This window comes from Artemia franciscana, chromosome 14 (assembly GCF_032884065.1).
Source record: "Artemia franciscana chromosome 14, ASM3288406v1, whole genome shotgun sequence".
Lineage (NCBI taxonomy): Eukaryota > Metazoa > Arthropoda > Branchiopoda > Anostraca > Artemiidae > Artemia > Artemia franciscana.
This window is the reverse complement of record NC_088876.1, coordinates 12,653,032-12,680,739: the sequence shown is the minus strand read 5'-3', so window position 1 is coordinate 12,680,739 and position 27,708 is coordinate 12,653,032. Positions and strand designations below refer to the sequence as shown.

General features: G+C 36.3%; 1 protein-coding gene across 1 annotated transcript; it reads right to left on the bottom strand.

Annotated features, from left to right (window-relative positions):
• Positions 1 to 20: 20 nt before the first annotated feature.
• On the bottom strand, positions 21 to 27,708 carry LOC136035326 (uncharacterized). Its single transcript, XM_065717047.1, has 8 exons — positions 27,545 to 27,708; positions 23,090 to 23,209; positions 21,103 to 21,270; positions 19,176 to 19,288; positions 18,017 to 18,181; positions 6,314 to 8,709; positions 2,491 to 2,802; positions 21 to 233 (listed from the first exon to the last, which is right to left on the bottom strand). Exons 2-8 carry the CDS (start codon positions 23,191 to 23,193, stop codon positions 147 to 149), a joined length of 3,345 nt encoding a protein of 1,114 aa, XP_065573119.1. The 5' UTR covers positions 23,194 to 23,209; positions 27,545 to 27,708; the 3' UTR covers positions 21 to 146.

The following is a 27,708-nucleotide window of genomic DNA, read 5'->3' as shown; positions in this document are numbered from 1 at the left end:
CTAATCTTGGAAAGAGAATATAAATCTTATCATATTTATTATTAAAAAAGGGCATTGCGAACGAAAACGACAACTCGACTAGTCCTATAACTTTTAAAAATATATACACAATTTTAAAAAAAACTATATCACGATGAGTAAAGAACTCAGTCCACACGAGTTTTTTCTTTCCACGTATCTGCTCCTTGTTTAACCTTTTCTCCAGCGTACTGAGCAGCATCAGATGCTCTATGCTAAAAAAAAAGACAAAGATCGTGTCATAAATTCGAGTTTCAGCGTTTTGTATTCAAACTTCTAAATAAAATATGCCCCTGTTTTGCTACTAAGCTCTTAATTTTCTGATCTTACATATAGAATATATATATATATATATATATATATATATATATATATATATATATATATATATATATATATATATATATATATATATATTTATCAATATATATATTTATCAATATATTTATTTATCATTAATTTATCATATATTTATCGAAAGAATTATTTAACCGTCACGTCAAACATGATCCATTTAAAATACAAAAAAAAATAACGAGTCAAAACTTAGTTAAAAGAGAGAAAGAAAGAATAAATAGATAACCACAAAATTATTAACTTGTTTTCCTAGCTACAAGTCCACAAAACTCGAAACAAAACTTGCGATATCTTTCATGTTTAGCGGGAATGGGAGTCAGTTTGGGGACTTCTTAGGATTTTATACGGGATGGTCTGTTGCGGGCGGGAAGGTAGGATTCGGGGATGATGGAACGAACGAAATCGGCGACCAGACAGGGTTTTGGTACCGAAACCAAGGCACAGGAGGTTCTTTCTTTCGGCCAATATGGTGAGCTCGAACTTACCTTGTAGATAATGATATGGAGCCTTCCCTTCCCTAGTTTTGATTCTAAGTGCTCGTTTTTGGACATTTTCAATCTTAAAAATATGCTCTGGAAGAAAGACCGCAATGTCACACTGGACAAACAAACTCCAGCATTGGCCGAATAAAAGAATGATGAAGTTGGAGAAGATCCTTAGGAGGGCAAAACAATTTAATCAAAAGTTTTAGAACGGAAACCGAGGCGGAAGCTTGTTTGAGAATCATTCCGATTAGATATCAGTCGAAAGTGCTTAACAATATGGCATAGAGCAGAGGGTGTTAAAATTTTTTCATTACAGTCTTTAGATATTTCAGAGCATGAAGAACTTTTATTTTCAGAAAAGTTTGCCTGACAAGCGCGAGATCAGTTATCAGATTATCATAAAAGTATAGTTTTCTACAAAAAGATTTAAGATGTTAGCACATTGACTAGCCAAAAAAAAGGCTTTATACGCGTCCAATCAACTCGAGTTTTTGTAAAAATTATTCTGCTATATTTATAGCAGAGGCAATGATAAGCAGGTAATTATTCTGAACACCGATTTCTTTATACCTCAGTTATAGAAAAGCACCCCTTGTGGCTCTGGAGTCACGTATCCAGCTGCCTGTTTCGGTTGAAGCTAGTCATGTGACGTCTGAACCAGTGACCCAAGGACGCATACTTTCAGGGGGAGGCTAAAGCAACATCCTGTTCGAGTTAATCTTAATCATTTACCCATTTAAAAGTGACAAAATCAACACAGTGACATTTTGTTTTTTTTTAATTTTCTTTCGATTTACAATTCAGTGACCGATTTTACTTGATGGCTAGTAATGAAAATTAAATAAATTTTTCATTTGACATCTTGGCTCTTTTAAAGGTTACTCAGGTGCTGCTACATTTCATCTTGATTTGCAAGAAAAACATATTTTTGATAGCCTGGAGTTCCATTACACCGAATTAAAATCAAGTATCAATGATTTTTTTTTTTTTTTTTTTAACCAAAGCCTGCACTTTCAAAGTCATACACGAAACGAATACTCGTAGTAAAATTAGGGTTTTGATCTTTTCTGGACCAATTTTTGTTCAAGGATTCATTTGCTTCAGATCTATCCATCCACAATACCAAAACTATGATATTACTTAGTTTTTTTTCGACAAAAATTCCTAGAAAATGACCTTAGAAGAGACTAAACCGGTGGCAAACTAATGTATCTAAAACATAAAGGCACTAAATGTTGAATTTTTTCCCATTAATCTATTTTATGTGGTATTTAGGTTTAACTTATTTTTGATTCAAGTAAAACTTACTCAATGAACTCAGTTAATTTCTAAAAAAGAAAGAACCAGGTATGAAACATGCCAGATGTAGAAAATTTCCAAGAAATAATCGAAAAAATTAAATAGGAGTGTTTGCAGTTTTGGCCAACGCACAGACGCACTAAAAGGTTCAAATGTAAAAATCGTTGCATATCATATTTCCATCTGAATATTATACTTTTAAATATTCAAGAACACATGACTTGAAAGATAAATTTATAGAAGCTAATTTTAAGAAATATCTACTCTGCAGTTGACAGAACAACTTGGTTCGTACACCGTTCAAAAGATCACTCAAAAATGAACAACTTACTTTTGTTGCATCATATGCTGATCCTGTTGCTTCCCTTGCTGCATTTGCACCATGAGCAGCGGTGTCATATACTTTTTCAGCTCCATCAGCAGCCGTATCCTTCACCACAGCCGCACCATGGGCTACAGTGTCATATGCAGCACCGGATGCACGCTGTGCAGCACCAAAAGCAGATCCAACGGTATCTTTGGTAGCATCATAGGCCCCTCCAACAGCTCCTCCAACAGCCGCAGCAGCTTGCCTGGATGTATCATAGACAGCCTGTGGTGATTCTTTAATTGCATCATAAACATTTCCAGCAGCATCTTTTACCTATAAAAGAAATGTATACATATTGTGCTTGCGTCCTGGCATAAGAGGAAACAAAAACAAATTATGGAAAGAAAGAAGTAAACAAACAAATTGAGGAAGAGCTGACACAAAGGTCAGGTCCTACGGTAGTTCGAATTGCACTATTGAAATTTCATAGGAAAACAGAAAACAAAAATTACTTTTAGGTTCTTTTTAATATAAATTACCCCTAGTTATGCGAACAAAGTTTTTTTTTTCAAAATATGATAGATGATTTTAGGACCTAAAGCATTATTTTCTAGGAGAAAAAAAAGAACAAGAGCTAAGAGCTCATATGGCACTTGTGATGAGGCAAGAAGAGCTAAGAGCCAAGAGCTACTATGGTATGAGCTCTAACAAAATTCTAAGAATAAATAGATTGATTTAAAAGGAAAATCAGAGGGTTAATGCCAGTCGGGATTTAAAATAAGAGCTCTGAGTCACGATGTCCTTCTAAGTATCAAAATTCATTGAGATCCGATCACCCACTTGTAAGTTATAAATGCCTCATTTATTCTAATTTTTCCTCTCCCTTTTGCCCCCAGATGGTCGAACCTGAGAAAACGACTTTATCAAGTCAATTTGCGCAGCTCCCTGACACGCCTACCAATTTCCATCGTTCTAGTAGGGAGAGTTCCACTCTCCCTTTAGCCCCCCCCCAGGATGGTCGAATCTGGGAAACCGACTTTATCAAGTCAATTTGCGCAGCTCCCTGACACGCCTACCAATTTCCATCGTTCTAGTACGTCCAGAAGCACCAAACTCGCCAAAGCACTGAGCCCCTCCCCCCAACTCCCTCAAAGAGAGTGAATCCAGTACGGTTATGTCAATCACGTATCTACGACATTTGCTTATTCTATCCACCAAGCTTCATCCCGATTCCTCCACTCTAAGCGTTTTCCAAGATTTCCGATTTCCCCCCTCCAACTCCCCCAATGTCAAAAGATGTGGTCGGGATTTGAAATAAGAACTCTGAGACATGAATTCCTCCTTCTAAATATCAAATTTCATTAAGATCCGGTCACCCGTTCTTAAGTTAAAAATACTTCAATTTCTCTAATTTTTCCAAATTAACACCCCCCAGCTCCTTTAAAGAGAATGGATCCGTTCCAATTATGTCAATCACGTATCTAGAACTTGTGATTGTTCTTCCCATCAGGTTTCATCCCGATCTCTCCACTCTAAGCGTTTTCCAAGATTCCTGTGTCCCTCCTCGAACCCCCGATGTCCCGGGATCCAATTCGAGTCGAAAATGGAGCATCTGAGACATAAGATCCTTCTATATATCAAGTTTCATCAAGATCCGATCTCCTATTCGTAAGATAAAAATACCCCAATTTTCACGTTTTGCAAGAATTCCTGTTTCCCCTCCCAACTCCCCCCAATGTCACAGGATCTGGTCGGAATTTAAAATAAGACCTTTAAATCACAAGATCCTTCTAAATATCAATTTTCATTAAAATTTGATCACCCGTTCGTAAGTTAGAAATACCTCATTTTTACGAATTATCCTCCCCCCTCTAACTCAAACAAAGAGAGTGGATCCGGTCCGGTTATGTCAGTCACGTATCTTAGACTTGTTTTTATTCTTCCCATCCAGTTTCATCCTGAGCTCTCCGCTTTAAGTATTTTCTAAGAGTTCCGCCCCCCCCCCCCTCAACTGCCCCCCAATGACGGTGGATCCGGTTGAGATTTAAAATAAGAGATCTGAGTTACGAGGTCCTTCTAAATATGAAATTTCATGAAGATCCGATTACTCCTTCGTAAGTTAAAAATATGTAATTTTTTCTAATTTTTCAGAATCAACCCTCCCCCCCCCCCTCCAATAGAGCAGATCCGTTCCAATTATGTAAATCACGTATCTAAGACTTCTGCTTTTTTTTCCCACCAAGTTTCATCCCGATCCCTCCAGTTCTAAGCGTTTTCCATGATTTTCGGTTCCCCCTCCCAGCTCCTCACAATGTCACCAGATCCGGTCAGGATTTAAAATAAGAGCTCTGAGACACGATATCCTTCCAAACATCAAATTTCATTAAGATCTGATCAATTGTTCGTAAGTTAAAAATACATTTTTCTATTTTCTCCAAATTAACCGGTCCCTCATTCCCCCCCCCCCCCCCAGATGGTCAAATCGGGAAAAAGACTATTTCTAATTTAATCTGGTCCGGTCTCTGACTCGCCTGCAAAATTGCATCGTCCTAGCTTACCTGGAAGTGCCTAAAGTAGCAAAACCGGGACCGACCAACAGACACACAGACAAACCGACAGACCGACAGACAGACAGACCGACAGAATTTGTGATTGCTATATGTCACTTGGTTAATACCAAGTGCCATAAAAACTAGTAAGAATTCTTACTTTAATAAAGATCATGATTGAGAACTTTTGTATACTTCGCTACGGAAACGAATTTCTCCAATTTTTGAAAGCATGAAATCCCACAAAAAAGGCGTTGAATTGAACTAAAAAGTGCAGCATTGGAATCAGTATGGTTGAATAACCTTGTCTAGAGGTTCTGAGCTCCAACTCTTGAAAAAAACGATTCACTTTTTATGTGGATGGCAGCAATGTTTCCTTTTGTTTTGTTTTTTTTTGTTTTTTGTTGTTTTTTTTTGCCAAGTTTTGTAGACTACTGCAAGATTGTAGTGTTTTTGTAAAGCAATCAACGATAAGGCCTTCGCGAATTGTCGTATGGCACCCAAATTATTCACTGGTACCATTTAAAGGCACTATTAAAATCTGGCTGAAAACCCATACCCAGAGTTGTTTTTTTATAAGCACAATCATATAAAAATAATATTTATTTGCACTATTTTTTATTCGAAGAAACGGCAAAGAGCTTTTATTGGTGTTTACGTTTTTGGTAAGGCTCACGTTGGGAATGGACTCTCACTGATTCTGGAAAATTGACTAGCAAAAGAAAAAATCGGTACTTTCAAATACCTTAGCCACATTTTGATCAGCTGGTTCACCATATACAAGTAGCTTTTTTAGCTTTGCTGTGTCGTTCCATGTTTCAGCAATTTATTTTGAAATCAGGTCAGTTTTGTTGAGATTTTGGAATTACCTTTTAATCCCTTTTCAACTGAGCACATCTAATACCTCCCAAAAAAATAAATATTAATAGATTTTTTGGCCAGGCATTTGATTTTTGAAATACTGGCCAGTCGGACTTTACAATGAACATACTGCACTCTCGCCCGGCCCTTAAAAAGCCAATTTTAAAAGTTTCTTTTTTCAACGTAAATTTTCTGTTTATATTTATCATATAGACATAGATTTAGCATTTGCATGTTATAGTTGTAGTTATTACCTTTTTTTTTATTTAATCATTATAAATTAGTTAATGGGTGTGGATCATTTATATGTAAAAAACTTAAGATGTAACGGCGTAGCTAATCGAGTCATCTTCTTTTAATTGCGTCTTTATAACCATTTAATCCAAACTACCCAAGTTTGCACGGAAGTTACAACAGAGTTATATATCTTTTACCTTGCCAAAGACGTTAGTTCCACTCTCTGGAGTCTCTCTATAGGCTTGTTGACCTTGCTGATATACCCGTTGCCCTGACTGCTGGGCTACATTGTAAGCATCTTCTGCGCCCCTCTTTATTCGATCTGCAGCCTCTCCCACTTGTTCAGAGCTGCTTTGGAAAGGATGCATTATGGTATCAGCAACGCGATGAAGAAACCCCTCACCCTGGTGTCTAGCCTCCTCTGCTTCTCTTTTAGTTCTCTCGATAGCCTCCTGGGATTCTTCACCAGCCGATCTAAAGGGTGATGCAACTGTATCCTTAACTTTTTGCATAAAACCTTGGCTTTGATCCGCAGCTTCTTCAGCTTGTTTTTTTGCTCTTTGGCCTGCTTCTTTGGCTGTATCAGCTGCAGAATTGAATGGTGATGTGATCGTCTCCTTAATATTTTGGAACATTCCTTTGCTTTGTTCTACTTGTTCTTCGGCAGCTCTCTTGGCTCTTTCAAAGCTTTCCTGAGCCTGTTCTGAACCGCTACTGAACGGAGAAGTAATTGTATCTTTAGCTCTTTCAAATAAGGTTTGACCCTGGTCTGCGGCTTGCTGCGCTGCTTCTTCAGCAGATCTTCTAGCTCGCTCATATCCTTCTTGGGTCTGATCATATCCAGAACTAAATGGAGCAGTTATAGTATCTTTAACTTTTCCAAAAAAACCCTGACCAGCATCAGCTGCCTGTTGTGCACGATATTGAGCTTCATCTTTGGTTCTATCATACGTTTCCTTCACTTGATCTGATGAAGAACTAAATGGAGCTGTTAAAGTATCTTTAACTCTATTAAGAAAGCCTTTGGATTGCTCCTGTGCTGCTTGTGCCGTCTCTTGTGCTCTCCTGTAAGCATCATCTGCTGAGCCTGCTACTGTTTCATACGCACCTTTACCCGTGTCTTGTGCTTGGTGGTAAATGTCTCTGGTTACTCTTTGTAGGTTTTCAGGACTTTCTTTTAGTCCCTCATAGGCTCCCTGGGCTTGCTCTGCCGCTGTATTCTTCATTTTTCTTGCTGAACGAACAGCATCATCAAACACACTTCTTGCCGATTCATAAGCTTGGTTATAAGCTTCTTGAGCCCTATCTGGAGCACTAACAAATGCGCTTTTAACTTTTTCGTATATTCCTGGAGGTTCCTCTGGCTCAGCCATTGCTTTTTCATACGAACTTCTCGCGGCTTCGTACGCCCTATTATACAGATCTTGTGTCTGATCAGCACCAATATTCAATGCATGTTTGATTTTTTGCATGACACTCTCGCCCCCCTCTTGGACACTTTCTCCGGCCTCTTGTGCCGTTCGAATTGACTGTTCATAAGCGTTCCTTGCTGCATCAAAGGCGCTATTGTAAGCATTTTGGGTCACTGCTTTTGCACTTTCGGCCGTGTCCTTAACTCTCTGTGTCCCCTGAGCGCTATAATCGGCGGCACGCTTGTAAACATTTTGAGCCGTGTCTTGAATTTGTTCTCCTCCTGATTGTACATACTCACCACCCTGTTTTGCTATATTTGAGGCTTGGTTATACGCTCCTTGAGCTGTGTCTCGAACCTGTTCAGACCCTTGTTGAGCCATATGAGCTGCTTGCTCATAGGCTCCCTGCGCCACTTCACGTGCTTGATCTGCACCTCTTTGCGCTAACTGGGCAGCTTGGTTGTAAGCCCCATAAGCTGTGTCTCCAACTCTTTGGCCTGTTTGTTTTACATAGTCTGCAGCACCTCGAGCTGTGTCTCTAGTTCCTTGGTATGCTGAGCCAAGGGTGTCAGTAGCTTTATCATAGACACCCTCAACTTGATATTGGGCTTCTCTTGCCTTTCTACTCAGCTCGTCAGATGAAGTGAATGGATGTAAAATTCTATCAACCATTCCAGGACTTGGTTCTTCTGGTACAGCTGCAGGTGGTGCCTCTCTGCCTAATTCATGCCTTTTTTGTCTCTGCAGCTCTTCTGATGAAGTAAAAGGGTGCAAAACGTGATCAGCAATACTAGGCTCCTCTTCGGCAATATGTCTTCGTTCTCTGTTTTGTCTTTCTAACTCTTCATTTGGAGTAAGAGGATGGATGGTTTTCTGTAGTAGGCTAGGTTGATCATCCTCCCTAGCATGAACTTCTCTTGAATTTTGCTGTAACTCTTCCTTAGATGTTAAAGGGTGAGCAAGTCTCTCCAGTACTCCTGGCTCTTCTTCTGTCCCTCTAGCAGCAGCTCTTTTTCTGCGTTCGAGTTCTTCTGGACTAGTCAACGGATGTTTAATTTTATCCATCACTGACGGACCAAAATCTTCCCCCGTTTCTTTTGTCCTTAATATATGGGGCTGATCGTCATGTTGAGGTTCACTGCCAGTGAAAACATTCTTCACCTTTTCTAAAATGCCAGGACCTAAAAATAGAAAGTTGGTGAAATTCAACATTCAACAAAACTCTTCGCATTTGATTGGATATTGAGGCTCGTTTTTCTATAAATTGATAAGCTGTTATACAAACTAAATGAATAACTACAAATTACTTTACTGATTGGTAAGTAGTCTAGTAATTAATTAAAACCGAAGGCAGTTTCTCTCTCTCACTCTGTCACTCACTCTCTCTCTCTCTCTCTCTCTCTCTCTCTCTCTCTCTCTCTCTCTCTCTCTCTCTCTCTCTCCTCTCTCTCTCTCTCTCTCTCTCTCTCTCTCTCCTCCTCTCTCTCTCTCTCTCTCTCTCTCTCTCTCTCTCTCTCTCTCTCTCTCTCTCTCTTTCTCTCTCTCTTTTTTTGGGAAGGCAAAACTCTTGGACGAAGGCTGGTTTGGACATGGCACCTAGGTTAATTTTTTTGGTTAGGAAGAGAAGAGTTTCATATTTTGTGAAGCTATTTTGTGTTAACCCAAGACCCATCAGGGCTTTTAAGACAAAGTCTCACACAATTTCAAAAATATATAAAAAGATTCTGTATGAACAAATAAATATAAAAGTTAGATTTTGTGTACTAAATAATAATGTTAGATGATAATAAGCTTACCTAAGCTATGGATGTCAGGTGGTTGTTTTTCTTCAAACGTCAATTTCGATAGGACGATAGGCATAGGTCCTGTCGAAATTATTGTTTGAAGAAAATCGATCACCTGACGTCCATAGCGTAGGTAAGCTTATTATCATCTAACATTATTATGTATAAGAGTAGGGTTGTCCCCTGTTTCTGCAAGTACAGCTATCATCAACCTGACCGACTTCTCGCTTAGAAACAATTTGTATTAGAAAATATTAGGTAAGAGTAACTTTCCAAGGGTCTACACACCTGCTGCAATGAAATGCATTGATACTGACAAACTCCTAACCATATTAATATTAACTTATTCAAAACAAGCTTTTAATGGAATGGAATTGTCTTTACCAGTGCTTTATCATCAAGTGACTTAACAATGCGACAAGAAAATAACGAACATAATAATAGATAGTAAAATTAAACAGGCAATAAAAAGAAGGGCAATCCCTCGAATGAACTTTTTCCCGAATGTGAAAAATAGTTTTAATATTAGACTAGTTAAACAAGAAAAATAATTCTCCATCACATATTTGTTGTAGTTGCTAATATTTATTCAGAATTTCAGACCCAAACTATGGTAAATAATTGATAAAAAAAAACCTCAAGGGTTTTGATAAAAAAAACTCCATATAAACATAGTAAAAGTGGGAAATCGGTTCTTCACGTAATAAATTTTAGTGACTAAATTTAAGGGAAACTAAATAAAATTTAGTGAGTCTTAAAATCTTAAATAATCCTTGAAACTTGCTTGAATAGCCAGGGGTGTAAAACAAGCTCATGGATTTTTTCACTTTTCGACACCTCCATTTCATGCCTTCAAGTGAAAATACTAATTATAAAAAGCTCCCAATTTACAATGAATTCTTTCCTGAAGCTTCGTTATAAGTATCACAGATTAACTCAATTTGTGGTATTAACTTAATTTGTGGTATTTTATTGTATCCACTTTGGGCCACTTCTGTTTCTTGTGTTCAAGTGAAAATACAAACTTTAAATACACACAAATGTTCTTCCCCTCTAAAATGCATTTTAAAGGTACCAGACCTAAAAAGCTCGCAATTTACATTGAATTCTTTCCTGAAACTACGTTTGGCTACATTTACTTTGGGCCACTTCTGTCTCGTTTTCAAGCGAAAATGCAAACTTTAAATATACGCAAAATTCCTTCCCATCTATGGTGCATTTAAAAGGTACCTGACCTAAAACTCACAATTTACATTGAAATCTATCCTGAAGCTACGATATAAGTATCACTGATTAACTAAATTTGTGGTATTTTGTTGTATTTACTTTGGACCACTTCTGTTTCTTGTGTTCAAGCAGAAATACGAACTTTAAATATACACAAACTTCCTTCATGTCTATAATGCATTTCAGAGGTACCTGACATAAAAAGCTCACAATTTACATTAAATTCTTCTCTCCTGAAGCTACGTTAGAAGTATCACAGATTAACTCAATTAGTTGTATTTACTTTGGGCCATTTCTGTTTCTTGTGTTCAAGCGACAATACAATTTGTATAAATACTCAATTTGGGGCAACTTGTTTTATTTACTTTGGGCCACTTGCGTCTTGTCGAAAGTACAAACTTTAAATGCACACAAAGTTCCTTCCCATCTATAATGCATTTCAAAGGTAGGAGACCAAAAAAGCTCGCAATTTACATTGAATTCTTTCCTGACGCTACGTCATAAGTATCACTGATTAACTAAATTTGTGGTATTTTGTTGTATTTACTTTGGACCACTTCTGTTTCTTGTGTTCAAGCGGAAATACGAACTTTAAATATACACAAAGTTCTTTCATATCTATAATGCATTTCAAAGGTACCAGACATAAAAAGCTCACAATTTACATTAAATTCTTCTCTCCTGAAGCTACGTTACAAGTATCACAGATTAACTCAATTTGTTGTATTTTGTTGAATTTACTTTGGGCCATTTCTGTTTCTTGTGTTCAAGCGACAATACAATTTGTATAAATACTCAATTTATGGCAACTCGTTGTATTTACTTTGGGCCAGTTCTGTCTCTTGTCGAAAATACAAACTTTAAATGCACACAAAGTTCCTTCCCATCTATAATGCATTTCAAAGGTAGGAGACCAAAAAAGCTCGCAATTTACATTGAATTCTTTCCTGAAGCTACGTCATAAGTATCACAGATTAACTAAATTTGTGGTATTTTGTTGTATTTACTTTGGGCCACTTCTGTTTCTTGTGTTCAAGCAAAAATGCAAACTTTAAATATACACAAAGTTCCTCCCATCATAATTTACATTGAATTCTTTCCTGAAGCTACGTTATAAGTATCACTGATTAACTCAATTTGTGGTATTTTGTTGTATTTACTTTGGGCCACTTCTGTCTCGTGTTCAAGCGAAAATACAAACTTTGGATATACACAAAGTTCCTTCCCATCTATAATGCATTTCAAACGTACCAGACATAAGAAGCTCACAATTTATATTGAATTTTTTCCTGAAGCTACTTTATAAGCATTCACAATAATTCAATTTAGTTTATATTCCTAAACTTTATTAGTTTACTTTTCTGACCCTTCTTTAATCATATCCGTGATCTTCTAATTCAAGTACTCTTTCCATATACAAGTTTACTTTCTTATAAAATACTATTTTTTATTTGTCTTCATTGATGTAGTTTAAGGGGATTAAAGACCCATCCGTAGCTTCACACTGTTGCATCTGACTTAGTGAACCTTGATTGATAGCTATTAACTCAGACGGGGATAGTCTCAACTTTAATCCCCCTCCCCTCTAATCAAAAGTAGTAGTAATCCCGAAATATCATGTAGCAAGTCTACCATGTGTTAGCTGCATCGCTAACACAAGGATGCCTAGTGGCGCTTAAATTTTAGGTTGTTACGATTTTATGACAAGCCTACAGTTTCAGCTTGCAAAAAAAAAAAAAAAAAAAAAAAAAAAACGAAAAAAAGGTAGTTCTATCCTTTAATCAACTAGTTTCAGACCAATCCATCCACTATGTTGGAACTGTGACATTACTACTTTTTCATAAAACGATCTACGCTTCTTTAATATAGATAGACATAATTATATCTAGTAATTCTATTTTCTTGAAAAATAACTATTTTTGCACGATTCGGTATTTTTATAATAAATCGGAAAGAAAATGCAAGACAAATTTAAAAATTATAGTTTTTAGATGGATACAACTGAATATCAGCTATCAGTTGATATTAAATTGTTGAAACATTAATAAGTATAATACAAATAAATAACATATAACAAACTTGCAGAGGAAATGTTGTCCTTACAGCAACACATATATTCATGTATCTAATTTGGGACTGACTAAACTTTCATGTTAAATGCTTGCGGTTTTTATTGAAAGATTATGCTACCCCACTCACATCGGCGTGCTGGCTGAAGATAGATGGCACCTCTGGCCTTACGGGGAGCGACTATTATTCGTTCAAACTTTGAATTCCGTCCTTGGTGTAACTGGATAGCATTATTAGTTATGTTTATTTTTAATTTGTTGCTCCTCCTCATCTACGTGAAAAGCAATCAAAAAGCTAGTTAATCACAGTATGTCACACGTGTTTTTATTTCTTTTTCCCTTGCATTTGTTTTGATATCGTTTTAGGCTGAAATTTTCTCTTACGAAAATGAGTCCAGATGTACTCAAAATTTTAACATGATGCTTTCCAACATATGGTAAGCGCACCCTTAAGTTATGCGGAATGCCTTTCGAAATGGTATACAAGGATCTTAAGGGGTGGTGTTTCCTTTTCTCGAAACTCCTTTAATTTAGACTTGTATGCCTTTCCTCCTGAAAAACGTAAGCCTTTACTGATTTCCCCAATTGCTTGCGAGGCCCTCATTAAATTTAATTTTCCTTTTTAGTTGGTCCGTTATAAATTATTTGTAAATAACCTTATGTCCGATCAATTTGGTCTTAATGGAAGCATGAGAAACATAAAAGCGATATGAAATAAAATCCTCTACAGTACAGGCTTAATAAAATGGTATAGACTTGGCTCGAAATAGGGTAGGAGTCGTTGTCTTTAAAGAGAGGAAACTCTTAATTTTTTTACCTCTATTGAGCTGCCCATGCTCGCCATATACATTATCAACGGCTTCAGCACCAACATCGTACATAGATTCTGCTTTATCTTTGACATGATCGTAACTCTTGTCTAAGGCTTTAAGCATCCTTTGGTACCACAAATCAGCTAAAGAGGAGGATTAATTTCCAAGAGAAACTTTAAAGTCTCACTGGAGGCATGTGGTGTTATAGCAGTAAAATATTATTGGAATCGCATATTTTTTTGCCTGTTTTTATTAAGAAAATCTCATTCTAGTTTATTCCTCACTCTATACGGTTTAATGGGGAATAAGATTCACTTTAGTTGACTAAATATGAATAAGTAAAACTTCTCTTTTTATCAAGTAATGATTCATTCATGAATGGAGATTGTGTTTATATTAAGTTTTCCCAAAATTCCTAGTTTGAGACTAATTACTAGTGATACCAGTAAGTCTTAACCACGGACTGTTTGATTCAAAAGTATACTAATTTCAGTTTTGTCGTTCTTTTGTAAAACTTGTTATCATTTGCCAATCAAAAATATAGGGGACCAAACACATTGGAAAACAAGAACTAAGAGCTCATATGGCACTTGTGACGAGGTCGGAAGAGCCAAGAGCCAAGAGCTCGTATGGCATGAGCTCTAGCAAAATTCTAAGAATCAATAGATTGATTTGAAAGAAAAATCAGAGGCTTAATACCGCTCGGGATTTAAAATAAGAGCTCTGAGACACAAGGTCGTAAGTTAAAAATACCTCATTTTTCTGATTTTTTTCTCTCCTTTCAGCCCCCTAGATGGTCGAATCGGGGGAAACAACTTTATCAAGTCAATTCGTGCAGGTTCCTGACACGCACACGAATTTTCATCGTCCTAGCACATCCAGAAGCACCAAACTCGCTAAAGCACTAGAACCTCCCCCCTCCTATGCCCCCCTAAGAGAGCGGATCTAGTCCGGTTACGTCATTCACGTATCTACGACAATTGCTTATTCTACCCACCAAGTTTGATCCCGATCTCTCCTCTCTAAGCGTTTTCCAAGATTTCCGGTTTCCCCATCAAACTCCCCCCAATGTCACCAGATCTGGTCGTAATTTAAAATGAGAGCTCTTAAGCACAACATCCTTCTAAATATCAAATTTCATTAAGATCTGATTACCCGTTCGTAAGTTACGAATACCTCATTTTTTCTAATTTTCCGAATTGCCCCCCCCCCCTCCTAACTCCCCCAAAGAGAGCGGATCCGGTCCGGTTATGTCTGTCACATATCTTGGACTTGTGCACCAAGTTTCATCCTGATCTTTCCACTCTAAGTCTTTTCCAAGATTTCCGGTCTCCCCCCCCCACTCCCCCCAATGACACTGTATCCAGTCGAGATTTAAAATAAGAGATCTGAGTTAAGAGGTACTTCTAAATATGAAATTTCATTTAGATCTGATCACTCCTTCGTAAGTAAAAATACCTCATGTTTTCTAATTTTTCCAAATTAACTGCCCCCCCCCCCCTCATCCCCAGATGGTCAAATGGGGGAAACAACTATTTATAATTTAATCTGATCTGGTCCCTGATACACCTGCCAAATTTCATCGTCCTAGCTTATCTGTAAGTGCCTAAACTAACAAAACCGGGACCGACAGACACAGACAGACAGACAGAATGCGTGATCGCTATGTCACTTGGTTAATACCAAGTGCCATAAAAAAACTTTCAAAGAGGGCAACTTTCTCTTCAGTCGTAAGATGAGTCAGGCGTCTAAAAAAATAAGACAGCAATAGCAAGCAGATCTTCGAATGATTTCTTGGCAAACAGCTCGTGGTTAACGAACCGTAAGTAAGGAGCAACGTGGCTTAATAGTAACCAAAACTCATTATAAAACCCTAATGTAAAGGTTTCAAGCTCCTATCTGCAAAAATGTGGAATTTTTGGATAAAAAAGGAGGTGGGAGGGGGGCTAGCTGCCCTCCAATAATTTTGGTTATTTAAAGAGGGCACAAGGAATTTTTATTTCCGATCAAATGAGCCCTCTCCTGAACTTCTAGGATCATTGGTTCGATACGACCACCCCTGGAGGAAAGAAAAAATCATGAACACGCATCCGGGATCTAGCTTCTGGCAAAAAATTCAAAATTCCACATTTTTGTACACAAGAGCTTGAAACCTCTACAGTAGGGTTTCCTGATATTCTGAATCTCATGGTGTGATTTTCATTCAGATCACTTGATTTCTAAGGGGTTTTTCCCCCTTTTCAAAAATTAGTCAATTTACTCAGGCTCGTAACTTTTGATGGGTAACATTAAACTTAATAAATTTTATATATTTTGAATAAGTGTCAAAATTGAATTCTTGTTGATATCTATTATTATCAAGTCTCAGCTTCTTACAGTCTTGACTACTATTGAGCCGCATCGCTCCTTACTTATAGTTTGTTACCACGAACTGTTTGACAAGAAAGGGATCATTCTTCAACAAAAAAGAACAGTTTCCCTATTTCTAGTTAGCTAATTCTCAATATACCATAGAAAATGAAGAATGGATTGGAATGAGGCAGTCTTAATAAAACATGTGTTATGTACGAACCTTAAACTTATTGCATATCTAAAACAACGAATTTGTCAAGGTTTTTGGGCAAAAATATTCCCTGAAATGGCAGCGCTTTTTCAAGTGACCCTATAATATAAAACAAGCAAAAAACATGATTTCACCCTTAAACAATTTTAACTTATAATACCAAAAATATAATAATAATCAAATATATATTATCATTATAACTTTATAATATCACTGTGGTTTCCAAAAACCTCAGTAATCTTAGAGAAATTTACATTAGTACACGTAAATGTAGCCTACTGCTTGTGACTACGTTTTAGAGAAATTTCTAGAGAATCTTTGAGCAAAAATTAACAATGAAAACAGCATCCACTACTTCCAGATTACATAATTCCAGAATTTGGAATTCCAGATTCCAGATTACATATTCCAGATATACATAATAAATCTTCCATTACCCCTTTCCAATGCGCTTTCAGTGAGTCCTTAAAGTTGTTTTGCCTGTTACTGATTTCGAGATTCCTGGGACTTCTTAACCGTGTTTTAGCTAATGTTTTTTTTTTTTCTTATTTAAAAAAAAGAAATTTTAAAAGCAGTGGCCTTCCAATGTTTCAAACATATTATATTTTTCCTTTACTTTGCCTTTACTTTACACTTATCTTTTACTTTACACTTATCTTTACTTTACACTTATCTTTTACTTTACTTTTTTCCTTTACTTTACACTTATCAGAGCGGTTACTTTAACAATAAGCAACTTGCATAAGTTACAGCCCTTGCCCTAGGGAATGTGGAGGATCATATTATTTATAGTCCTCTGTTAATTGTGTTGTATTTTCCTTAGCCGTATCCTCAAACTTGGCTTTGCTATCAATAAGATAATAGTTATAAGTACTAGAGAAGCCAAATTTTGGCAACGATCTTGATACAGCAAGTTTTATGTTTCTTTTTTCTCTAATGCGAATTCAGTATGTCAGAAGCCAATCTGTTTGCATATTAAGACTTTTGTTTCAAAGCATTTTATTGACTGTATTTATACAGTCCGAAGTCAATTCTTAAACGATATGCTGATGAAACATTTTTTCTATCGAAAACAAAATGTTTTTTTATAGAGGCTAAATTTTAACAGTCCGTTATATTGTTTACCTTAGAATATTCATCGTCCTAAAGCACATTTAGTAACACCGAAAAGTCTGAAACTGGTTGCGCCAAGAAATCACTGTAGTAAACCTGAGCTAGCAATGAAGGCACATTGATTTTATGCATTGTCTTTCATAGACTTGATCAATATGGGCTCTGAAGAGATTCTTTCATACATTTTAAGTTGTTTTTCCATTGTGATCCTATAGTAATCTCTTTTCGCTACGTTTTCGGGTGTTGGGATGAGTTGCCAGTAATAGTATTAGCAACAGTTAACCAAGACTATCAGGCGAATTATTAAGAGTTCATCTTTGAATTTTTAGTCAGCTGTATTGGAATAGCCTAAGGAGTGAACTGTCCTTTGCACAAGTTCTAAAGAAATTGCTTTCAAATCTTTAGGTTATCAATTTAAGAAATGAAACTGCGTTCTAGTTTCTTTTTCCTTAAAAAATTACGATCATGTGAACGGAAGGCGAAAATAAAATGCGAAGATTCACCTTTTTAGACTGATGCATCCCCTAAGACTATCATATGGTTTCGCTTGAGAAAAATAAATGTTCATCCCAAATTTGTCTCTTTTTTAAGGTCAAATTTTGCATTTTTTTTTTTTAACTGGACCACAGGCCCTATCAACTCTTAGGTCTCTGTTTTTATTTATTGCTTTTATTTATCATTATTGTATTTTTTTAAATTCTGTTCCCTTAGTTGTCCCTCCTTCCAATCTTTTTTGTAAGATGAAGGCTGATTGTGCTAATCCGATAGGCTCTCATTGACACGGAAGGGTCGAGAGGATTCTAAGTAATTATTCTGAGGATTCTGAGAAAACCTACAAGAGACCTTAAAAGTTGAGTAGCTTGAACTACTGTGGAACCGGTTAGGCAAAGATTATGGTAAAAATAATGTCGTTTACTTACTCCCTTCAGCTGCCTGATGAGCAGTGTCTCTTGCTGCTCTATATGCATCGGATCCAGCTTGCTTAGCTTGATGATACCCTGACTGCCCGGTGTGGTAAGCTTGGTCAGCCGCCTGTCTTGCTTGGTCATATCCCCTTTGTGCACTACCAACTCCAGGAATATTTTCTGAAATAAGTTAATAGAAAAGAATAGATAGGTTTTTTGACAAATTTAGGACTCACTTAAAATCGTAAATGAGTGGAACACGGAAAGCCTTCACGATCAAAATTTAGCGTAAATTCAATATCCTACACCTCCCCTTGCTTTCCCGCTAAGAAAACAAAAATCAAGCTAACTTTCCTTTTAATTAACATATTATTTACAAAAAAAAAACAAATAACATCTTTTTAATCTAATCCGAATAACCGTTACCAGAAGGCCTTGCTTGATTTTAAGGAGAAACCAAGGACATGCAAGAGTAAAAAGAAAAAGTAACTTGTGTACTTTTTTATAAATCGGCAAATTTTCAAAAACACCTCCCAAATAGGCAAATAATTAGGAAGCTTATAAATTGTAGGAACATTTTGTAAGAAGTAGGGTCCAGAAGGCTCCCCACTGTATTTATTTCTAACGCCAATACTTAACAAAAATTTAAAACTACCGGAGTTTTCTTAGTTACAATATACCTAAAAAAAACTGGACGCATGCATTCTTATGTCTAGACAGAGATGCCCTTCGTTCAGCTTCTAAGTATATTTGAATGTGGTTAACTGCACTCCATTTAGTAAGATGTATTTTGTCTACTCACAGTAGATTATCGGTTGGCCGACATGGCACATTGTTTTTTTCAAGAGAGCTATCTGATCAGATCAAAGCCATTCAAGGATGTCCTTAAGGATAATTTTTTGAACCTGGTTAGTCCCTTGGTTATTTCTTGCTGAAAAGGCTAAGTTTGTAACTTTAGAGGACTAAGCGACTCATCTTTGCATGTGTTTGAAAAAAAGAAAAAAGAATACAAAAACAATGCACTACAAAATCCACTTAAAGAAAATACATTCCACAAGAGCCATTCATCCGTTAAATCTCAACCTTTTCTCAAAACTGCACAAGGCACTTCAAACTTCATAAACTTCACACGGCACAAAAAAACTTACTCTATTAAAGCATGTTATAAATGTACCTCTGACAGTGTCGTATGCTCCCGATACTTTGTCCTTGGCTCCCGACAGTGAATCTGCGACATAATCAGTAGCTTTTTCGGTCAAAGTTTTGCCTCTTTCTATACCCTCTTTGCTGAAAGTAAAAGAAAATAGAATGAAATAGATATCTTCTTTAAACAAATCCAAAATCTTACTAATGAACCTATTGGCGTTTCCAAATTGTTATGCTGAATCTTTTAAATTGCTGTAGCTATTTCTAAGCACCTTTTTTAGCCTTTCACGCCAAGAAGTAGGGTTAGAATACGATGTTCTTATCCCCACAGGATCAACATAAAGTAGTTTTTATATAGCGTAAAAAATTTAGTAAATTTTAGGACCTTTTTCTTTATGTGTCATTAAAGCTTTAAAATTTCGAATTTTCAATAAAGAGGGAACATTCATCTTTTTAAATGAGAAATATGTATTATAAAGGACTAGATTAACATTCAAACCGAAAGTTGGGTCTAAACTTGTCAGTTGCCTAGTTTATCTCTGCATTCAACCGAGATCACCAGCCTAAATTAATGCAATTGCTCTGCTCTCATTGAACGAGGCCGAAATTGTCTATTTCCTTCTATCTTAGTACCTTCTATGCCTCTAATACTATTCGGTATTTTTAATTTTCTCTCAATCGTTTCAATAGCATGTTTTGTTTGGTAGCAAGTTGGTGAAAGACTATCGAAGAGACGAAGGTTTCATTTGGCATTCCACGAACTGTTGAAATCCGCATATGTAATGTCAGAATACTCATTCCTCAAAATCACGAGTGAAACAGTAAAACTTTTCATTGTCTTCACAGAAGCTTCAAATGCTGCACCAGGTTAAGCTGCCGAAACAAATGACAGTCTTTAGAAGCTAAAAAGGGTGCTCAGCACCCAGTTTTGACAGTTTTTGGACTAGTATTGAAACATTTATGTAATCCAGAAACATTATGGAACGCAGACAGCTTAATAACAACGCAGACAACATTTGAGGCTATTACAATGATAAAAAATTGCATATAATATTGGTGATGCGAGGGCCAATATCAATTTAAACAAAAGGCGGATATATTCGTCTCTCAAGAATCGCATTTCCTTGTCTGACAAGACCTGTCACTTAACGTTAGTTAACTGGAAGCATTAAAAAGCCCAGTTTTAAAAACTTAGGGTTTTTCTCTTCAGAGATAAGATATTATAATCAATTTGCAAAAATAAATCACAGAGAACACAGAGAGAGACACTTTCTTTATACGTGTCATCGATATAAAAAAGAGTCACATCAGCCAATTTAGCAAGTCAAAGACTTGTTAGTAGTGGCTGATAAACATTCAATGAACAACAATACCGACAACATTAACAAAACAAAAAAAATAAAATGAAACTAGACAAAAAAAAATGGGAAAAAGAAAACAAAAGGAAAATAAAGCAGAAGAGAGAGAGAGAGAGAGAAAATTCTAACAATGGAATTAAAGCACGCCTTTTATCCCAGAAGTACAGGATAATGATCTTTTTTTTCCTTAAGCTGAATGTTGTCAATCAGGAAATCAGAAAGACAGTGCTAAGTCCGAAACTTTGTTCGCCCGTTCTTTTATCATTCTACTTCAATCTGTTCTAACTCAACGAAAAAAAAAATTTATAACTCTCCATGTTCAGGTCTTGCGAATACAGAAACTGCAACAAATTCCTACACTGCACAAAACTACTAACTCGGAAAACTTGGGACAGAAATCGTTGGCTATGGAAGCTCCTATTTGCTAACAAGAAAACGGCCAATAAAAAAATAATTGCTTTTCAGCATTAGATACGTTTCTGCAAGGAAATGACTTGTGCAAAATATGGTAAAAACGTAAGTATAGATTTATGAGGAATCCAATGCAAAAAATGGACGAATCCGGGAAGCCTAGGTTGGTTGATTTCTTTTACTTACGTCTGGTGATGTGCAGCGTCTGCTGCTCTGTGTGCATAGTGGGCGCCCGTTTCTGCTCCTTCCTTCACTGGTTCTCTTGAGGTTCCCGTAAGTGTATCTGAAATTCCATGTCCAAGCCTACTAATATATTCCGAGGTTTTTGAAATCACACCCTCTTGCTGGTGCTCTCTGTAAAACAATACTTTCATTTAAACCTGTTTAATAAGCTTTTTCTACGTGGCAATTTGTCTTAAAACTTTTCATACTTATCACGAAACCAGACGTCATTTAATAGCGTTTACTGTATACACAACAAAATCAACTTGTGCTAAATTTTCATTTTTTAGCCTCTCGGAAAGTTTTCTTGGGGGTTCCTAGAAATCAGGACCCAAAGATTTTCTGTACTCCCTCCTTCAACCCAAATTACGATCTCCCAAAATTTTAAATCAACATCGAGCTGCTAGCTATTAAAACGAAACCTTAAATCTAGTGGACTATTAAAGAGGAGTAGATATCTATAACTGACAATACATTTCTTTGCTTATGTAAAATAATGAATTTATGCCCATTTTTACAAAATTAAAGGACCAAGATAAAACAAAACAAATGGAAAAGAATCCACAAAAACTTATAAAAACATAAAATAATATTACTTCAACGACAATATATTAAAATATATTCGGCAGTCGCAAATGAGGTGCAAACGAAGAAAATCAAACAGAAAGATTATCGGCTTTTCTTTGCACTTTCAGCTCTAGATACAGTAGAGGGACCATGATATCCGGCAACTCCTGCGAAGAAATAGTTATTCTCCCATCGTTGCAATTTAAGAAAAAAACTTGTACGTACTTGAAAAATGCAAAGCCCACGTTTTAACATACCGGCTTTAGTAAACCAGTCCCCCCATCCTAGATTATCGGTCTTCTTCCCTAGATTTCCGAAAATACCCTTTGTGTTTTTATTAAAAAAATCTTTTTTGGTGTTTTTATTCCAAAAATTAACCCACCCCCATATATGCTGGAAAATACATCTTACCACTCTTCGCCCCCAAGAACAAACCATTACAATATTCAACATTACAACATTCAACATTCAACAATGATAAAAATAAACATGTATATAATATTGGTTATGTGGAGGGCCAATATTAACTGAAACAAAAGGTAGGACTATTTGTCTCTCCAAGAACCATTAAATCAAGAGCCTGCTTTTGCCCAATTGTTAACTAACAATGTTTCCTAACACTTTTGTGTTAGCTTGTGGGAACAGAAGTTTTTAGTTAAAAGAAAATTGTTCGCAAAAAAAATATCAGGTAACAATTTTTAGGACCATTCTAACTAAGCGAAAAAAAAGTTTTGAAAAAAATTAGAGTATCCTATTACGGTAACTGATCTCTGGATGTTTCTAGGAAACCAACAAAAGGACTTGCTAATTGTAAGAAATATTAGAAGTCAAAAATTATTTACCAGTGTTTATACTTTGGGAACTAGTCATCCTGCCGTGCTGCAAATATCAGTTTTGGAATACTATCCAAATTCTCAAACAATTTTCCCCAATAATTTCTTGAAAAAATTATTTAACAATGTTTGTTAACATTGGGTTACCTCATGGAGGCACAAATATTAGCAAAACTGTCACCCAAGCATTTATTAGAACAGAAGAAACAAGGCCATGATCACCTATCATTAAGGAAAAACAGTCAACAAAAAATACACTATAAATGTCCTTGTTAATGCACCCTTGTATTCCTAGAAATTTCCTACACAACCAATTCTGTTTCAATTGAGTTTAAACACTTATATTGGTGAATTAACTGTAAAAGAAAAAATCAGCTCTTTCATAAAATGACTATTTTAGAGGTTCCTGGAAGAAATCATAGCTGACATTAGCTTTTTGTACTAAATCAGTCCTTATTTTTCATAACATCTAAACAGATATAAACTGTGGCCAAATTCCATGGAAGCCAAAAACACAATTGTTGGAAGAAGATACTTAGAAAGTTACTTACGGCTCGGTTTCTACCATAGGCGACTCGACGTATGCTAATACAGTTGTACTAGTGCATATTAAACAAAAAGCAGTGAAGGCAGTTATACTTCTTCCCAACCTCATCTTGATTTACTTTAACCTAGAACAAAAAGGCAATTACTTACGTTGCCTCAAGAGCACCAACAGTCTTTTGCTGCAGCCGAGAAGGGAGGGACACGTCCCCTTTTGGCTCTATTTGCGAACATACTGATGACTTTACTAAATGTACCTTAACATCTTTTATTGAAGGGGTAGCTGAAGAATTAGCTAGTTTTGTTGGGGTTAATTCTGTTAGTACCTTCATACTGACTTCCACCACTGCTTCAGGGGCAATCATGGTTGGAGTGAAAAAGCTTTTATCTTGAGCCGAGTCAGAATTTAACCTGGAATTGCTTTTTATTAATGATTATAATAGTTTTTATTAATGATTTCCTGTCCATTTCTGTGAATTAAGTGACACAGTCAAGTCATACTTTGTTCAAGAGTAAGCAAATTTAAATAAAAGGGGTAGCATATTCGAGCGTTGTAACCACTGTATAATCTGTCCTAAATTCAACGCAATGCATTTAGTGCCCCCAAATTCTGGAGTTCCCAAGAACTTTCCCTAAAGAAAATTAGGTACTTTAAAAACTGAGAAATTTGGGAATAGTTCTTCACGGTCACTGAAGTTCGCCTTCGTTAATTTTGTTATTTAACTTCATAAAACGTCCTACTTCATGATGTCTTTTAATTTTGTCAGTCTTTTCCTCATCTATTTTCAGTGTTAATTTAGTTTTTCAGTGTTATAGTTTGTCAGTGTTATTGTGTCATCGTAACATTCTCAGATTTAACGTTAGATTATCGCAACGTTAAGCACAATTACTTTTATCATAATTTTTCTTCAAGAAAACTTATTAGCCAAGTGCTTTCTAAGTATTGAAGTTTTTTTGGGCTGTAGCTCCTGAGTAAGTGAAAACTTTAAAGGTTAATAGATAGCTTTGCAAAGTTTTGCAAAAAAAAAATCAATATTTTATTATTAGACAAAACGTAACAATCGACCTATTGTTAGGCATATCAATTTGCTAAGATCTTACATATTTTGAAAAAAAAACTGAGGATTTCAAGCCTTTTTTCTGAAAATTGCAGTTTACTCTGCCCTAGTTTAGTCATCTGACGACTTAGATGTTATCAGTCCCCTGTTCAATGTTCTATAGGGCACAAATATTCCAAGCGACAGAGAACAACGTACAGATCTTAGCACTTTGATTAAGCCAGAGACTACAATCTGAGCAGAATAATCTGAGATTGGAAAAGTATGACCTTAGAAAATTGATTAAATAATAAAAAACTCGTTATTTCAACTGAAAGTAAGGAGCAACATCAACCCTCGAAATGGATAGAAATCATACTCTTACCCGTCTTACAATCATACTTTATACCCGTCTTATGACGGGTTGCTCCCTTCTCAATACCTCGCTCTCCACGCTAAAGGTTTTTAGTATTTTTAAGTAAAGTTTCTTATTGTTCTAATGAAACAACCTTTTGTGTTTCAAGAATCGTTCTTAAGGAATTGGGACAAAAATATAAACTTTAGCGCAGAGCAAGGTAATGAGGGGGTAATTCGTCTGATATTTGTAACTAGTGGGAAAATGATCTGCCGTATTTGCATCGTGAGTTACTTTTGAAAACCCTGCCAAATTATGACCAGGAACCAATTACTGTATTGGGACTAAGCATCAATGAGATTAAGCTTAAACTGAGTTTAATAACATGATTTTACTTGAAGCACCAAATTATGATGCCACGGAATTCTTAACTTCTAACAGTAAAATAAAATAAGGTCCAACTAAGCTATCAATTCGACCACGCGAATTGAATATTCACCAAAATTAATGGTCGCAATTAGCCTAGGCTATTGGGAATTGGAAGGCAGGTAGCCTGTGCCTCTACAGAATAGGAACAACTAGTAGAGTAGAAGGCCTATTCAAAACAATAGTTTGCAAGGGCCAAAATTAGTAATCACCTATGCTTAATTTTACGCCCATTCATGATAGGATTTGGCTAATATTAAAAGCTAGCGGTAAAATTCTAATTAATTGACTTCTTGCTATCTCGGAAAGGGTTTAGGTTAGGAAAATGAAACTTTCAGGGATGGGTCTACAGGCTAAAGTATGTCCCGGGAAGGTATTTTAAAGTACCCACCTCCACTCCTCCCTCTAGAGGGCCCTGAAATTTGCCTACATGACAGGTCTATATCTATTGAAATTTTGACAAAACAACATTTTACCGTAATTTTCAGTTACTAGTCGCCTTTCTCTGCCTTTAGTTCTGAAACTGCAATTCCTGTTATTTGAGTAGAATTTTGAGCCATATCAATGTTTTTTTTTTCAAAATTTAAGAAATGTATTTGCATATCTTTAAAACCTTATAAAATGGAATTGAGCGAAGTTATGAAGCTGAAAATAATTTTGTTGTACTTCAATTAAGCAGAAGATCTATTTTGCAAGGTTTCACTTTTATAACACACATATTTTTAAAGGTCATCAAAGGTCAGGGCTCTCTAGAGGGAGGAGTGGAGGTAGTTGCTTCAAAATACCTTCCTGGACATACTGAAGTCTGTAAATTCATCCCTGAAAGTTTCATTTTCCCAACCTAAACCCTTTTTGAGATAGCAAGAAGTCAATTAACTAGAATTTTACCAAGCTAGCTAGAGCCAGAGCCCAAATGCAAATTCTCTGATTTTTTTTTTAAGCCCACTGATTGAAGCTAACCGGTTAAAGGCGAACCGATTAGAGCTTCCTTAGCAATTCTCAGCTGCAGGCTACAGGAAAACAAGAGCCAAGAGCTCATAAGCCACTTGTGATGAGGTCGGAACCTAAAATATGACGAGGTCGGAACCTAAAATGTGACGAGGTCGGAACCTAAAATGTGACGAGGTCGGAACCTAAAATGTGACGAGGTCGGAACCTAAAACGTGACGAGGTCGGAACCTAAAATATGACGAGGTCGGAACCTAAAATGTGACGAGGTCGGAACCTGAAATGTGACGAGGTCGAAACCTAAAATGTGACGAGGTCGGAACCTAAAATGTGACGAGGTCGGAACCTAAAATGTGACGAGGTCGGAACCTAAAATGTGACGAGGTCGGAACCTAAAATGTGACGAGGTCGGAACCTAAAATGTGACGAGGTCGGAACCTAAAATGTGACGAGGTCGGAACCTAAAATGTGACGAGGTACGGAACTGCAAAAGTTGTGCATCTTACGCACTAACTCTCAAAGGAAATGAGATATTTTGATGACACTTTTGTAGCCTACATTTAGAGGTGGGAAAGGATGTTTACATTGAAGTACCTACGAGGTACTTACAAGGTACTACAAGGAGGTTTACAAAGTATTTTGAAGTACCTACCTCCACTCCTCCCTCTAGAGGGCCCTGACCTTTGATGACCTTTAAAAATATGTGTGTTATAAAAGTGAAACCTTGCAAAATAGATCTTCTGCTTAATTGTCAAAATTGTTTTCAGCTTCATGACTGCTCAATTCCATTTTATAAGGTTTTAAAGATATGCAAATAAATTTCCTAAATTTTGAAAAAAAAACATTGATATGGCTCAAAATTCTACTCAAATAACAGGAATTGCATTTTCAGAACTAAAGGCAGAGAAAAAGCAACTAGTAACTGAAAATTAAGGTAAAACGTTGTTTTGTCAAAATTTCAATAGGTATAGACCTGTCATGTAGGCAAATTTCAGGGCCCTCTAGGGGAAGGAGTGGAGGTGGGTACTATAAAATACCTTCCCGGGACATACTTTAGCCTGTAGACCCATCCCTGAAAGTTTCTTTTTCCTAACCTAAACCCTTTCCGGGATAGCAAGAAGTCAATTAACTAGAATTTTACCTAAAACTTAAATAGGGCGGGGGGGGGGAGGGGAAGAAGTGCAGGCTACTCAAAAAATCGTTCTCTTCCACTGCCACTGAGACATTGGTGTATAACATAGCTACAGTGACAAGCCAATCTTACTTCAAGAGGGAATCGTACTCGATAGGGATTAACAGGAATGAAAACAAGTAGATACAGATGAAATGAAGAATTTTTGATCTTTGTTTTACCCCTTTCCTAAAAATTAGACAAAACTAAATGCTTACCTAATACATTAACCTAACTCAGCTTAATGTTACTGCGAAAGGCCTCAGCAACCTTATTTTGATTATTTGAAAAAATTAGTATGAAGTTTCATTATTTTGTCTCAAATCACAAGTTGAAATTAAAAATTGTTCTGTGAGGATAAATATTTATTGACCCATTTGTTTTAACGGTTGCACAGCCCGTGCCTTCGTTTCTAGACGTGTCTATCACACCCTTCATAAAAAATTTTAACCTAAATTTACTCCCAATAATCCAAATTTAATCCAAGTGAAATTTGATACATGACGATAAAATTTACAAGACTAACCTCTACTCTCTCTAATGTTGAACGTTGTATTTTCCTAAACCTTTGACAAAAAGTTCCAATCTTGCAGTGATAAATAGGACTTGTTAATATTCCTTGTCTCGCATATAATCTGAGCCCTTGAAACTTGCTTAAACGCACATGTTTACGTTGGTATGACGTTTCTC